The 13,201-nt window shown below is 43.9% G+C and overlaps 1 protein-coding gene across 7 annotated transcripts in view; it reads right to left on the reverse strand.

Annotated features, from left to right (window-relative positions):
• DPP6 (dipeptidyl peptidase like 6) overlaps positions 1-13,201 on the reverse strand; it is a 790,271-nt gene that overhangs the window by 498,314 nt on the left and 278,756 nt on the right. For 3 of the 7 annotated variants that reach the window (XM_075125995.1, XM_048837582.2, XM_048837583.2), the window contains exon 2: positions 5,075-5,161. The exons of the other annotated variants lie outside the window; for them this stretch is intronic. In XM_075125995.1, coding sequence (XP_074982096.1) covers positions 5,075-5,104 — 30 coding nt within the window. In that variant the 5' untranslated portion in view covers positions 5,105-5,161. The remainder of the gene's footprint in view (positions 1-5,074; positions 5,162-13,201) is intronic. 7 annotated transcript variants of the gene reach the window in all.

The raw sequence follows: 13,201 nt of genomic DNA on the forward strand, positions 1-13,201 counted from the left end.
CTAATCTGTGTGTGAATACTTATAGAATACATATAATGATTTTATTTCAGCTGATTAATTGGTATAGCTGTCAGTCTCTTGAATTTTACTTCCGACAACCCCTTAAGAGTGATTTTTAAATGACTTTTTATCAGCCATATCATTAATGGCAGATTTCTGAAAATTGTTTAAACTTCTGATCTGAGACAAGAAAACAGGAGCTCAATAGATGTGTGAAAGTATCCTCTTCATGTATCGGTGAGTCATTTATTGGCTACAAGTATGATCTCAGTTAGCTATTAGCTACAGTAGCTGTTTCTATTTTCCTCCCTGTTACTGCAGTTGTTAACAGCCTTCTCAAGATTCCATGTGACCCCAATATGTGTGGTAGGAGGTTTGCTGAAACCCAGTCTCTTTTAGTCTATGAATTACTTCCACTGTTACAATGGCACACAGGAGTTTCTCTGAGTTTGAGGTTCTAATGAACCCATAATTTCACAGTGAACTACAGGCAAAACAGTCAAGTAATTAAATGAGTTTTGCATGGTTTGGGTGCAAAACTGCAAATCATCCATGTTTGCACCAAACTAGTGTATCCCTTTTCAGGAGTCTGATTTCTCTTGCGTACCTCAAGTTTCACCTCACTTAAAAAATATGTGCTTACAACATCAGACATAAAAATACAAAAAAGTGTCACAGCACATTATTACCGAACAATTGCTGACTTTCTCATTTTTACAATATAATTATAAAATAAATCAAAAGGAATATAAATATTGTACTTACATTTCAGTGTATAGTATATAGAGCAGTATAAACAAGTCATTGTCTGTATGAAATTTTAGTTTGTACTGACTTTGTATGCTTTTTATGTAGCCTGCTGTAAAACTAGGCAAATATCAAGATGAGTTGATGTACCCCCTGCAAGACCTCTGTGTACCCCCAGGGGTACACATACCCCTGGTTGAGAACCACTGGAATAGAAGATATTACCACACCTACTCTCTCTCTACATGAACAAGGACAGCAGAGTTTAACCCTACTCAGTTCTAGAGCTTGGGAAAACAATGATTAAGGGGAACCAAGTGATCATGCAGAGGTATTTAAAGGAGGGATAATACTGAGTTTGAGTGGTAAAAGAAAGTATAAAAAGTAGTAATGGGATGAAATTGAGCAAATACAAATATAAGCTGAATAGAAGCAAAAATGTTAATAAAGGGCAAGATCAATTAGGCTGCAGAACAGTCTCACAGTGAGAGTGACACAAGAAACAATCCTTCACTACATGAGTATATTCACAGCACAACTGGACAAAGTACTGGACAAGGCTGCATGCCAGTCAGATCTATGGACTAGAGGATCTAAACTATCTTTTCCATCTCTAGTTCTCTCTAAATCTATGAATGTTGTTGTTTCTGGGGAAGGAGAAAAACAATAGCTCAAAATGTACAATAAATCAACTAAGATCTTAAGCAGTAATTTTGTTAATTACGGAAGGTCACAACTGTAATTATGCTACATTGTTTATTTTATTGCTGGTGCCTCATTTTCTAGTAGGTCAACTCCTAATTCAATTGAGCCAACTTCCACCCATCAGTCATTTACTTTTTTACATTCATGTACTATAATGCTGGAGATTTGTTTGCAGGCCTTTTTGCTCAAAGATTTGCATATGTCCACAAATACAACAATATATAATATTTTCTTCCCCACATCCTTACAGTTAAAAGTTCAGTTTTCAATGACTATTGGGTAATGTTTCTGATTCTATTTATTCTTTTTCAGTTTAATCATAATTTTCTTTGCCCCATGTTCTTCACTCTTGCTTAATATGTGCTTGCCAGCCAAGTCCCCCAAAGATGGTCATGTATGGTCTCTGAATCTCTTATATTGTTGCAAGTGGAGCACACAATCACAACAATAATCTCCTAAATATGAGCATCTTCTGCCTGAATGATGCACCTCAGAATGTTTCCCATTTAGGTTTGTCACCATGCATTAGCAATGTCCAATAGTGCAGACATTCCTGCACTGACTGGCTAACTATTTCTCCTACCAGTCAAGTTTCTGCTGCGGTCTTTCAGGACCTTCATTCGTGTCTCTAATACTTAGTTTGCCTCTAGGGTATGGTCTACATTGCAGCTAGGAGATGTGATTCCCAGAGCGAGTAGACAGACTCGCACTAGCTCTGCTTGAGCTAGCGTGCTAAAAATAGCAAGGTGGACTTTGCCGCATGGCTCAGATCAGCCACTAACCCCCCGGGTCTGAGCTCAGGTGGTTAACCCACGCTACCACCTGTGTCACAACATTCACACTGCTCTGTTTAGTGTGCTAGCTCAAGCTGAGCTAACGCAAGTCTGTCTACCTGCTCTGGGAATCACACCTCCCAGCTGCAGTGCAGACATCCCCTGAGGCATGAACCTGCTCTGATCATCCCCCACAACCCTCTCCAGTCCCAGTGATATGCTCAGGGATACCCCTTGCACAGCACCTTAGGTGAGGGGCACAGCTGAACTCTGCAGTGCTGGCCCTGCTCAGTGGAGGCTCTGGAGCTGCAGCCTGACAGGGCCAAAGCACCGCCCTTGACTGCCCAGCAGTTGGTTTCCAGGGACGCAATGGTTGTTGCTGCCCAAAGGTGGCAATGAAGGGAGCTGCGTCCCCAGGCCCAGAGTGCCCGGAGTGGTGCGGGGGACTGAAACCCCCACCCAGGGGAGTTGCTGTCCAATAAACACCCACAAAGAGCTTCGTGGCCAGACTCCCAATGCTGTGGAGCAGACCCTCTTGTTCTATGCAAAAATACTGGTTCTTGGGGGGGGGAGGGGGGGTTCAAGGGACATGAATTGCCTGAGGGGGACACAGCAATAGAAGGGTTGGGAACCTCTGCCCTACAGGGCTTATTTACAGTCACAGTTAGTCAGGTGTGGGCCAGATCCAAAGTCCACAGACATCAGTGGAAAGAGTCCCATTTACTTCAACAGGCTCTGGATCAGGCTCTGTGGGCTCATAGATTTTTTCCATATATCTTGCGGAACAAATTCCTCCCTGAATTACACTCTTGTTCTATTCCACTGATCACAACATGGCCCTGTGGTATTTTCCCATTAATAAGTACATTAAGAACATAAGAACGGCCGTACTGGGTCAGATCAAAGGACCATCTAGCCCAGTATCCTGTCTTCTGACAGTGGCCAATGCCAGATGCCCCAGAGGGAATGAAAAGAACAGGTGATCATCAAGTGATCTATCCCCTGTCACCCATTCCCAGCTTCTGGCAATTAACTACTCTTTACTCATTAATTACTCTTGTTACAACTTTACTATTCCATGGTATTGTCTCAGAGCTCTCAGGCACACAGTGCATTTTGTTCAAAAATTTAATGTGTTCAAAAATTTAATTCAACACACCCAGAGAGGCTGAAAGGCCAGATATGTAAGTGAGCTGGTTGCAGAGATGGAAGGAGCCAGGGCAGATTATGTCGGAAGGAAGCCAGGACAGTCCGAGACATACACAATAAGGAGAAAGAGGATGTTAGGATGATAGTGGAAGGAGACTCAGGATAATTGGGATAGGAAACAGTGCAATCTAATATTCTGGGAGTTAAGAGACTTGGTTTACAATCCTAGTTCTGCCATAGACTGTCCTTGTGACCCTAGATAATGTACTTAACCACGGCTTCCCCATTTATGAAAGGGGGGAAATAATTAATAATCCTTCCCAATCTCACAAGGGTTCGGTGGGGGTTTAGATGATGCATAAACAACACGTTGAGAGGCTTGGGTGAAAAGCACCATAGATGCTAAAATACAGAATTCTCAGTACCCACATAGAAATTTCCATCTGGACTATGCTGAACAAATACTAACTAATTACACAAGTAAAACATATTATTGTTATAATTATTCTAAGCTTCAGAAAAGTATCCACACTTTCAAACACTTATCTCAACTCAGCTGAACCCTTTAAAGTCTGTTCAACATTAATATTTTCCTGTTTAACTACCTGGGCCTTCAAAGAATCCATGAACTCAGGAGGGTCAGGACTATGTCAGATGCCTCCTCTACCTTTCAGTATTCACCTTCTGCACCAGATTTAAACAAATTACTGCTGCAAGACCCAGGACAGCTCAAGAGTTTAAGCTTCACAACTTGAAATTCTAATGTCTCTCCTCCGTACGTACAGAGGAATCTGCATTTCAAATTGCATTTACCAAGTACTTGCAGTTCTTCTTCAGAATCTATTATTAATCTGACACAGAATTTTGCAGTTTTCAGAGTAACAGCCGTGTTAGTCTGTATTCGCAAAAAAGAAAAGGAGTACTTGTGGCACCTTAGAGACTAACCAATTTATTTGAGCATAAGCTTTCATGAGCTGTGAGCTGTAGCTCACGAAAGCTTATGCTCAAATAAACTGGTTAGTCTCTAAGGTGCCACAAGTACTCCTTTTCTTTTTGAGAATTTTGCAGTGTTTCTGCATTCAAATTCTTGCATAATGTAGAAGATATGAAATTTGACTGACCCAATGGCTCTCACTGCTTTATTATCTTTTATAGCAATAGCAGATTTACACAGCATTCTTTCTTTAGAAGGCTCATTAGTTAGCATGCCAATAAAAAAATTATTGAGATTGCCTGCCACCTTCTGTAGTAAACACTTTCCATTTGTTCTGTCTCATTTTCTTTGCACAAAGTTCTTCCAAAAGTCCCTGTAGAGTCTATACTGCTGTCTAAAAATAGGACCACCTTTGTTGTGCAGTTTAATCTGTTAAATTATGTTGTATTCTAAAAAGTGAATCTGTTAAAGTAGCATTGTGGTGTTTCATACCATCCCCCAGGGCCTGACCTCAAGCTTACTGAAATCAATGAGTCTTTCCATAAAGGTCAATGGGTTTTGGATCAGGCTTCAACGAGTTCCATATCAAACTTCTTTAGCTTACATGTCAAAATAAGATTTTTCTCATCATTGCAAACTCAGTCTGAGATCTGCAAATCAGGCTATGCTCTACCTGCCTCTGAAATCACTGCCAGTAATAAAAATTCTGCCATCAGTAAAATAACAAACTAGAAATGCAGACAACAATTTTGTGTGTTCTACATACGTTATAATATAATGCAGCATCATCGTCCATAGCTATATTGGCTCTGCAGCTTTAAGGGTAGTGTAGACTTTTTCTTGTCAGTAAAGTCTGCAGATGAGAGATACAAATAGTAGTTACTAAGGCTAGTTGAACATTCCCCAATGAAACTTTTTTTGACAGAAAATTGGATTAATTGATTGAATTAACTGGATTGAATAATTTTTTTCACAAAAAGTGTCTCTTCTGCAAACAATTTTGATTTTTCATTGGAAAAAATGAAATTCTAAATACCAAAATATTTCAGTCAAAACCCAGAAAGTTTAGATTTGGAAATGCCACTGTGGTGCCCCATGGGAGCTACAGTTCAATTGCCTCATGTCCCGTTCTACTCTAGGGGCAGGGCTACATCTCCCATGAGGCACAATGGACAGGATCTCCCATGATGCACTGCCTTGCATCTTCAAGAGGAGAGACTGTGGTGCACCATGGAAGATGTAGTCTGACCAGGAAGCCTGGCTCACAGAAGAGAATGGGGGCATGAAGCACCTGAATGACCATTCCAAAGAGTCCCCGTGGCAGTATTTCCAAATCAAAAAACTTTGGGTTTTGGCCCAAGTTTTCAGTATTTGAATTCCTTCTGGAAAAAATCAAAATGTTCCAACAATAAACCCCACTTTTTTGACCATCTCGATTAGATATGAATAAAATGGTGACACTTCTAAACAGTAACTTTTACCACTACACCAGAATCATTTTTGTTTCTTTGGGTGTTAAGTGCCCTCCGTTCCCATTGATTTCAGTAGAAACTGAGGATGTTCAATGCCTTGCAGGAGATGCTCAATGTCTTGCAGGACTGGAATCTTTCTTTTACAGTGCTTTGTCTATTTTTTTTTTTATTTCAAGAGCTACAGTACCTGTTTTAGGTTTGTTCTTTATTTTCAGACTGAAAACATCTTCCTCTCCACCTCAGTTCTGCAAAGCTATTGAAGTTTCACAACATGTTCCCATGAATTCCCAAATACAATATGTTACCATGTTGTCTGTCTTGTAAGTATCAAACAGTAACATCAGGGAAATACATGTTGTTGCACTTTTCTAATGGCATGCCAGATGGTGATACTCTGATTCATACAGGCTGAACGCTAGCACTGGTTGGGAATTTTCCACTGAAATGTTTTGGTTTGTTTATTTGTTTTGTTTTAATGACAAATACAGTTTCTCCAAAATCACTATTTTGCAAAAATGTTTCCATTTTCCATCAGGAAAACTGAAATGAAACATCTTGATTTGTCAAACCAAATCAAAATGTTACATTTGGATCACTTTGACATTAAAGCTTCGTGGCAGTTGTAAAGTTTAAGTGTCTCATTCCCCTATTCTTCTCTGTCTCCTTGGATGGACAGCATTTCCTATGATACACCATAGTTATCTCTCTGGTTAAACTGACAATGGAGTATGTTGTATGAGTCACGTGTTGAGTGTGCACCAGGGGAAATGTAGTCCAGCCAAAGGAGAATGGGGGCATGAGATTTCAGAACTATATCTTCCATGAGGCACTGCAGGAGGCTCAAAGAGACACAGATTAATGGCGAACCAAACCAAAATTAACTGTGTTGATTCCATTGAACAACCTGGAATGAAACTCTATGATTTGGGAATGTTGAAATGTTTCTTTACAGTTGGATGCAGAATTTCTTGACATTTCTGAACCAAAATGATTCTGACCTTTCTATTCTGTGAAAAATTTTGAAATGTTGTCCCAATTTGGGATTTAGACAAATTTAAAAATATGAGACTTTCCTTTGGGACAAAAGTATTGCTTTCAAACCAGCTCTACACACCTTGAGCACTGTTTCCTCTAAGCTGTGTGCATTTGCGCACGCACACAGATCCTAAACCCTGCGCATACGGCGAAACACTGCACGCACCAAAATGTGCACAGAAGAAATATATTGCGCACATGGCCTGTCAAAAATTAGAGGGAACATTGACCTTGAGTATCTGTTCTTCTTCCATGCTCCCACAGTACCTTCCAAAGCCTGTTCATTGCATAGTGTATTAGGATACACAGTCATTTAAAACACTTATTTTTAACACTGAGGGTGATTAACACTTCCCTTGGTGTTTTATTCCAATAGTTAGATTCCACTACCAATGGGCCAGTGGGAGCTGTGAAGATGGTGCTGGGGGTGGGGGCAGTGCGTGGAGCCGCCTCCCCCCACCCCCTCCCGCCAGGGGCACGCAGAGACATGTCAGCAGCCTCTTCTGGGAGTGGCGTGGGGCCAGGGCAGGCACGCAGCCTGCTGAGCCCTGCTGCGCTGCCGGCTGGGAGCCACCTATGGGAAGCGCCTCCCAGCCAGAGCCTGCAGCTCGCACCCCCTCCCGCACTCCAAAGGTCAGAACCCCGTCCTGCACCCAAACTCCCTTCCAGACCCCACAACCCCTCCTGCAACCCAATCACCTGCCCCAGCTCACAGCCCCCTCCTGTTATATTCAAATTCAAACAGCAGAAGTCACATTAAAAGTATTAGTGAGAGTAATAACTTTAATATGTTCAATTATTAGTTGGTAAATTCTAACTCTACAAGTAGCTTTGCATGTGATGCGGCTCTCGAAATATTTTGGTCAAAGACAAAACCAAAAAAATGGCCCCTCTTCTTTGAAAGGTTGCCGTCCCCTGGATTAGATGACCAAATACTTCTTTTTTTTTTTTTAACTTTAAAAATCTATGAACACAAGTGTGCTTTCGACACCCATAGCACACAGTAAAGTAAAACTTGCCCACCTCTACTAACGTGCACCTTAAAAAATAATTTTTGGATGCACAACTACATTTAAAAAAAAAATCATGGTGGCTATGCTTGTTGCCATGTATTATAAGGTTAATTTTATACTGCAATGATATGCAACAGACACCACGACAGGATTTCCAAGTCAGGGGACCTTGGGATGTAAAACCCTTTAACCAGTCAGCTGAAGGAATCAATCACTTTGTCATGCCTTGTTTATTCAGCCCATTTAGAGTTGCTCCATCAAAGCCTAAATTTGGCTCCTGAAAATTATTGTGCAGAAGATAAGTTGGAACTGTTTATTTTTTAATTGTTGGAAACACAGCATGATTTTGTTATTTATTAATAAGCCTCAATGATCTCCGTATTCCACCCATTTCAAAGCCAGTTTCTAGTCTGTCACATGCTGATCTATGTGACCTTCTTCCTGGGAAATGTACATTTCTCATGGGTAACATTTTCCTGGAAGCACAAGGTATTTCATACTATTCATGCCTATTTCTAATTTCTCACTGGCTCTCTCTTATCAGACTGAAGAGGATGTGCCACTTCTGCTACATTTGCAAACAATGCTGCTTCAGGTCTCTCCTCTTTTGGATCCACAACATACAAGAATAGAACGTTCTGCTTTTATTCATTCCAATTTTCAGCAGTTTATTTAGAAGCTTAACTTTTGTGGTGGCTTTATTTTCTTCCCCCCCCCACACAGAGGTGGATAAATTGCAGCCCGCAGGCCACATCTGGCCCACTGGGACCCTCCTGCCCGGCCCTTGAGCTCCCGGCTGGGAAGGCTAGCCCCCGGCCCCTCCCCTGCTGTCCCCCCTCCCCTGCAGCCTCAGCACTCTGGGTGGCAGGGCTGCAAGCTCCTGCCAGGCAGCGCGGCTGTGAGAGCTGCTGGCCTGCCCCGGTGCTCTCGACAGCATGTCTGGCTCCGGCTGGGTGGTGCGGCTGCCAGTCCTGGTGCTCTGAGAGGCATGGTAAAGGGGGGAGGGGGGGGCTAAATAAGGGACAGGGGATCCCGGGGGGCAGTCAGGGAACAGGGAGCAGGGGCGGTTGGATAGGCGTGGGAGTCCCAGGGGGCCTCTCAGGGGGCGGGGGTGTGGACAGGGGTTGGGGCAGTCAGGGGCCAGGGAGCAGGGGAGGTTGGATAGGGGACGGGGTCCCAGGAAGGGGCGGTCAGGGGCGAAGGAGCAAGGGGGGTTGGATGGCTCGGGAGTTCTGAGGGAGGCAGTCAGGGGGCAGGAAATGGGAGAGGGAGGATGGGGGCAGGGGCCAGGCTGTTTGGGGATGCACAGCCTTCCCTACCTGGCTCGCCATAGTTTCGGAACCCCGATGTGGCCCTCAGGCCAAAAAGTTTGACCACCCCTGCCCCAACACCTAACACATCATGTTATACTTTGAATAAGGAAGACTCTGCACAGTGATCTTGTGAATTCAAAACCCTTAGCTAAACACCCGTCTGTTCTCTTTTACACTCAGGCTTTGTCTACGCTACGCACCTTTTAGCGACACAGCTGTGCTGCTACAGCCGTGTTGCTAAAAGGCGCGCAGTGTAGCTGCTGTTTGTTGGCAGGAGAGAGCTCTCCCGCTGACGAAGCGCGGTTCGCATCAGCGCTGTTCGTCGGTAAAACTTTTGTCATCTGGGGGGAGGGGGAGGAGTGGTTTTTAACACCCCTGAACAACAAGTTTTGCCGACAAAGTTCCCGAGTAGACAAAACCTTAGACTTCATCATCATCTCTCTCTGCCAAGAGACAGCACTCCAAACTGTAAGCGAAAGGTTCCTATTCCAGGTGCTAAGAATAACCTGCATTGAATGTTAGCTCCCATTTTGTACGTCCAGAGTAAAGAAGCAAAGGTTGGTCCATTTTACTAAGAATTAATTATACTTACTTTATCGTCAGCCTATTGTGAAAGTCAAATCTGAGTTCTAGCATACTTTATAACAGTGACACACGTTGATCCTGCAAACATACATATGGATAATGTGGTTCAGCTGAACCGTCCCTTTGATTGCAAGGTTTCAGTGTTTGCAGGACTGGGGCCTAGGATAGTAATATTGTCTTGGTAAACAAAGTGGATTTCTCTCCAGTCCACACACACCTATACTAGAGCCATGCCTCAACCCTCTACTCAGACAAAACCCCCATTGAAAACAATGGCTATTTTGCCAAAGTCAGGAGTTCAGTATTTAAACAGCAACAGATGAAAATAGTTTCTGTACCCAGAAGTACATTTCTAGAATCCATGAGAATTGTAGTCATTCAAAAGGCAGTTTACATAAGCACGGCATTCTAGTGTGACAAATAGCTGCTTATTGTCACCACCTGTATTCAAAGCTTCAGAGGTTGTAGAAATCCAGCTGTGCAACTCAAAGGAAAAAAACAACTTTGAAATAATGTTTACATATCGACTACATTTTGCCAGAATCCACCTTCAATAGATTACAGAGAAAGGAGCATGGCAAAGTTACCCTGCGTAACCTCTTCCTGCCCGCATCAGGAGGATGGCTAGAAACAGCATGGCCCTAGGCTGACCTCAAAACTCAGAGGCTGAGGGAACACTTATGTAACGGAAAACAACCCTAAGAAACACAACAATGAGCCAGCTAAGAAGAAAAACAAAACTGTGTCAGTAATGGTTAATCATGAATACAACCTCATTGATTTTCGTAACGATACTTCACTTCAGTTTGGCCATGAGATTACTAGATCCACAGTTTCACTAAAGGGCCAATCCTTCAAGGTGCCCAGTGTCTCCTGAGACCCTTATCTCTCATTGAAGTCCATGTCATCACCTCACAGGATTGGTCCCTAAGCAATATGGGAGGGGAGACTCAGCAGCCCATTGAGCATCGTACTGAAATCTACTGCTACTGAATTGAGTTCGGGGCATGCTGTTTTGTTTTCACCTGAGTCAACCATGTCTAAAAAAAGTCTCAAGAACAATACAGAATTCAGAGAGTCGAATGGTTGCCGTATCCTTCAGATGTTCGAGAGGAGACTCACACCTCCTGTTCCCTGTACTTTAATATATGCTTTTGGCAACCTAGTGATATTGGAAGGAACAAACCTACTAGAAATAAAAAGGAATAATTTTAGGGTTGCCAACTTTCTAAAAGCTGAAAACTGAATACCCTTGCCTCGCCCCACCTCTTCCCCTGAGGCCCTGCCCCCCACCCACTCCTCTCCCCCTTCCTCCATTGCTCGCTCTCACCCCCCATTGCTCAATCCCCCACCTTCCAGGACTGACCTGCTGCCTTCAGTGCCGGACTGGCAGGAGCTGACGTGGAGCCTGTCCACCTGCCCAGCTGGGGTACGACAGGGGCCAGTTCCTGGAGCAAGGGGCTAGGACAGGGAGGGGTTGGTCCCCAAAGCAATGGGCTGGGGAGCAGTCAGTCCCCATACTGAGGGGCTGGGGTGGGGAGGGTTCGGTCCTCGTACTGAGGGGCTAGGGCAGGGAGGGGTCAGACTTGGTCCACGTAGCGAGGGGCCAGGGCTGGAGCAATCAGGGCACAGCGCGGATTGGTCCCTGGAGCAAGAGGCCGGAGAAGGGTCAGACTCGGTCCCCGTAGCAAGGCGCCAGGGCTGGGGCAATTGGGGCACAGCAGGGGTCAGTCCCCGGAGCAAGGAGTGGGGAGGGGTCAGATTTGGTCCCCATAGTGAGGGGCCAGGACTGGGATAATCAGGGCATGGTGGGGCAGAAGGGGGGATGAACAGGATCCCCTCGCCCGGGGAGCAGCACCCATCTCTTGGAGCCCAGTCCAGAAGCCAGCTGCTGCTCCCTGTTAGGTGTCAACAGCTGAGCAGAGAGCAGCTCCTCCATGTGGCTCCAGCTGCTCTTCCAACCCCCACCCCCGCAGTGGCAGAGGCGAGTTACTGCAACCAACCAGACTTTTAGCATCCCATCAGCTGTGCTGACTAGATGCTGCCAGGTTCCCTTTTCGACCAGATGTTCTGATCGAAAACTGGACACCTGGCAACCCTAGATAAATTGCTAAAGAATAATAATCACTATTTATATTATGGTAGCACCTAGAGTCCCTAACTCAGATTGGAACCCATTGTGCTAGGTGCTGTACAAATGTATAAGATTTGTCCATGCCCTGAAGAACTTAGACTCAAAACAGACAAGATAGACAAAGAATGGGAGAGAAACGGAGGTCCAGAGAAGTCAAGTGACTAGCCCAAGGTCAGTGGTAGAACCCAGGTCTCTAGAGTTCTATTTCAGTGTCCTACCATTACCCACGCTGCCTCTTGATTTCGAGTGTGATTCTTCCCCACACCATTTCTGGCAATTGCTATAAATGTAGGGTCCATTTCTCCTCCCACTGAAATCTCCTCAATTTCCACAACACAGAACACAATCCTAAATGATTTTTTAAAAACTTCTTATGTGACAACGAAAAGGAGGGAATGGAAGAGTTTGGCGTGAGGCGGGAGAATGAAATTTTATTTTAGAGCTCCCACAAAATGTGTGAGAGAGAAAGGGGCTCTCTCTTGCCTACTTTTACTTGATTAAATTAAATGTGCATTGAACAGCACCTTGCATTAGTCCGTTGGTTTTCTCAATCACTCATCACTCTGATTAATACCACCAGAGAGGCTGTGTAAGTTTTAATCATACAGTGCTGTCACTTGCAGAAGGCAGTTCGTTAGTAAATAGCTGTAATTTTACGAAGGGGCTGTGGGGTACCGTAATTCTCCAAATACCATGCAAGATTAACAGTGCAGCTGTTTTGTTAGCAGCAGCCTAGGTATGATAACCATGTCGGAAGACAGCAGCAATGGTATGGGATTGTCATGCAGCGGCACTGCCCAATGTCAACTCAACCTTAAAAGGAAAAAGAAAAAAATAAATGGGGTTAGCATGGAAGAGCAGAGATGAGAGCAATGATCGTAAGTGATCCAAAAGCTATAAGTCCCTCTATGGCTTTGATAACTTTAAATAATCCATTGGCATTTTTATAGCTAGAGAGAGGTCTGAGATTTTTAACAATCTAAACAACCCACTATTACAAAACTAAACATTACTTAAAACATGGATGGCTCATTCCCTCTCTTGCACCTGTTAGCCACAGTGAAGTGTAACAATCTACCACCCTGGCTGGGAACATTTTTTTCTTATCATGTCTCTATGGGCAGAAATGTGACTGGCACAGTTTCTAGGCTGCTATCGCATTCTTTCATGCAAATTAAAACAAAATATCACTGGGACTCAGGAGACCTGGAGCCTATTCCTGGCTCTGCCACTAGCCTACTGCATGACCGTGTGCAAGTCACTTCGCCTCCCTATGCCTTAAGTTCCCCATGTGTAAAATGGGGATAATGATACCTTCCTTTGTAAAGTATTTAGTGGTTT

The sequence above is a fragment of the Caretta caretta genome, chromosome 2, assembly GCF_965140235.1.
Source record: "Caretta caretta isolate rCarCar2 chromosome 2, rCarCar1.hap1, whole genome shotgun sequence".
Classification (NCBI taxonomy): domain Eukaryota; kingdom Metazoa; phylum Chordata; order Testudines; family Cheloniidae; genus Caretta; species Caretta caretta.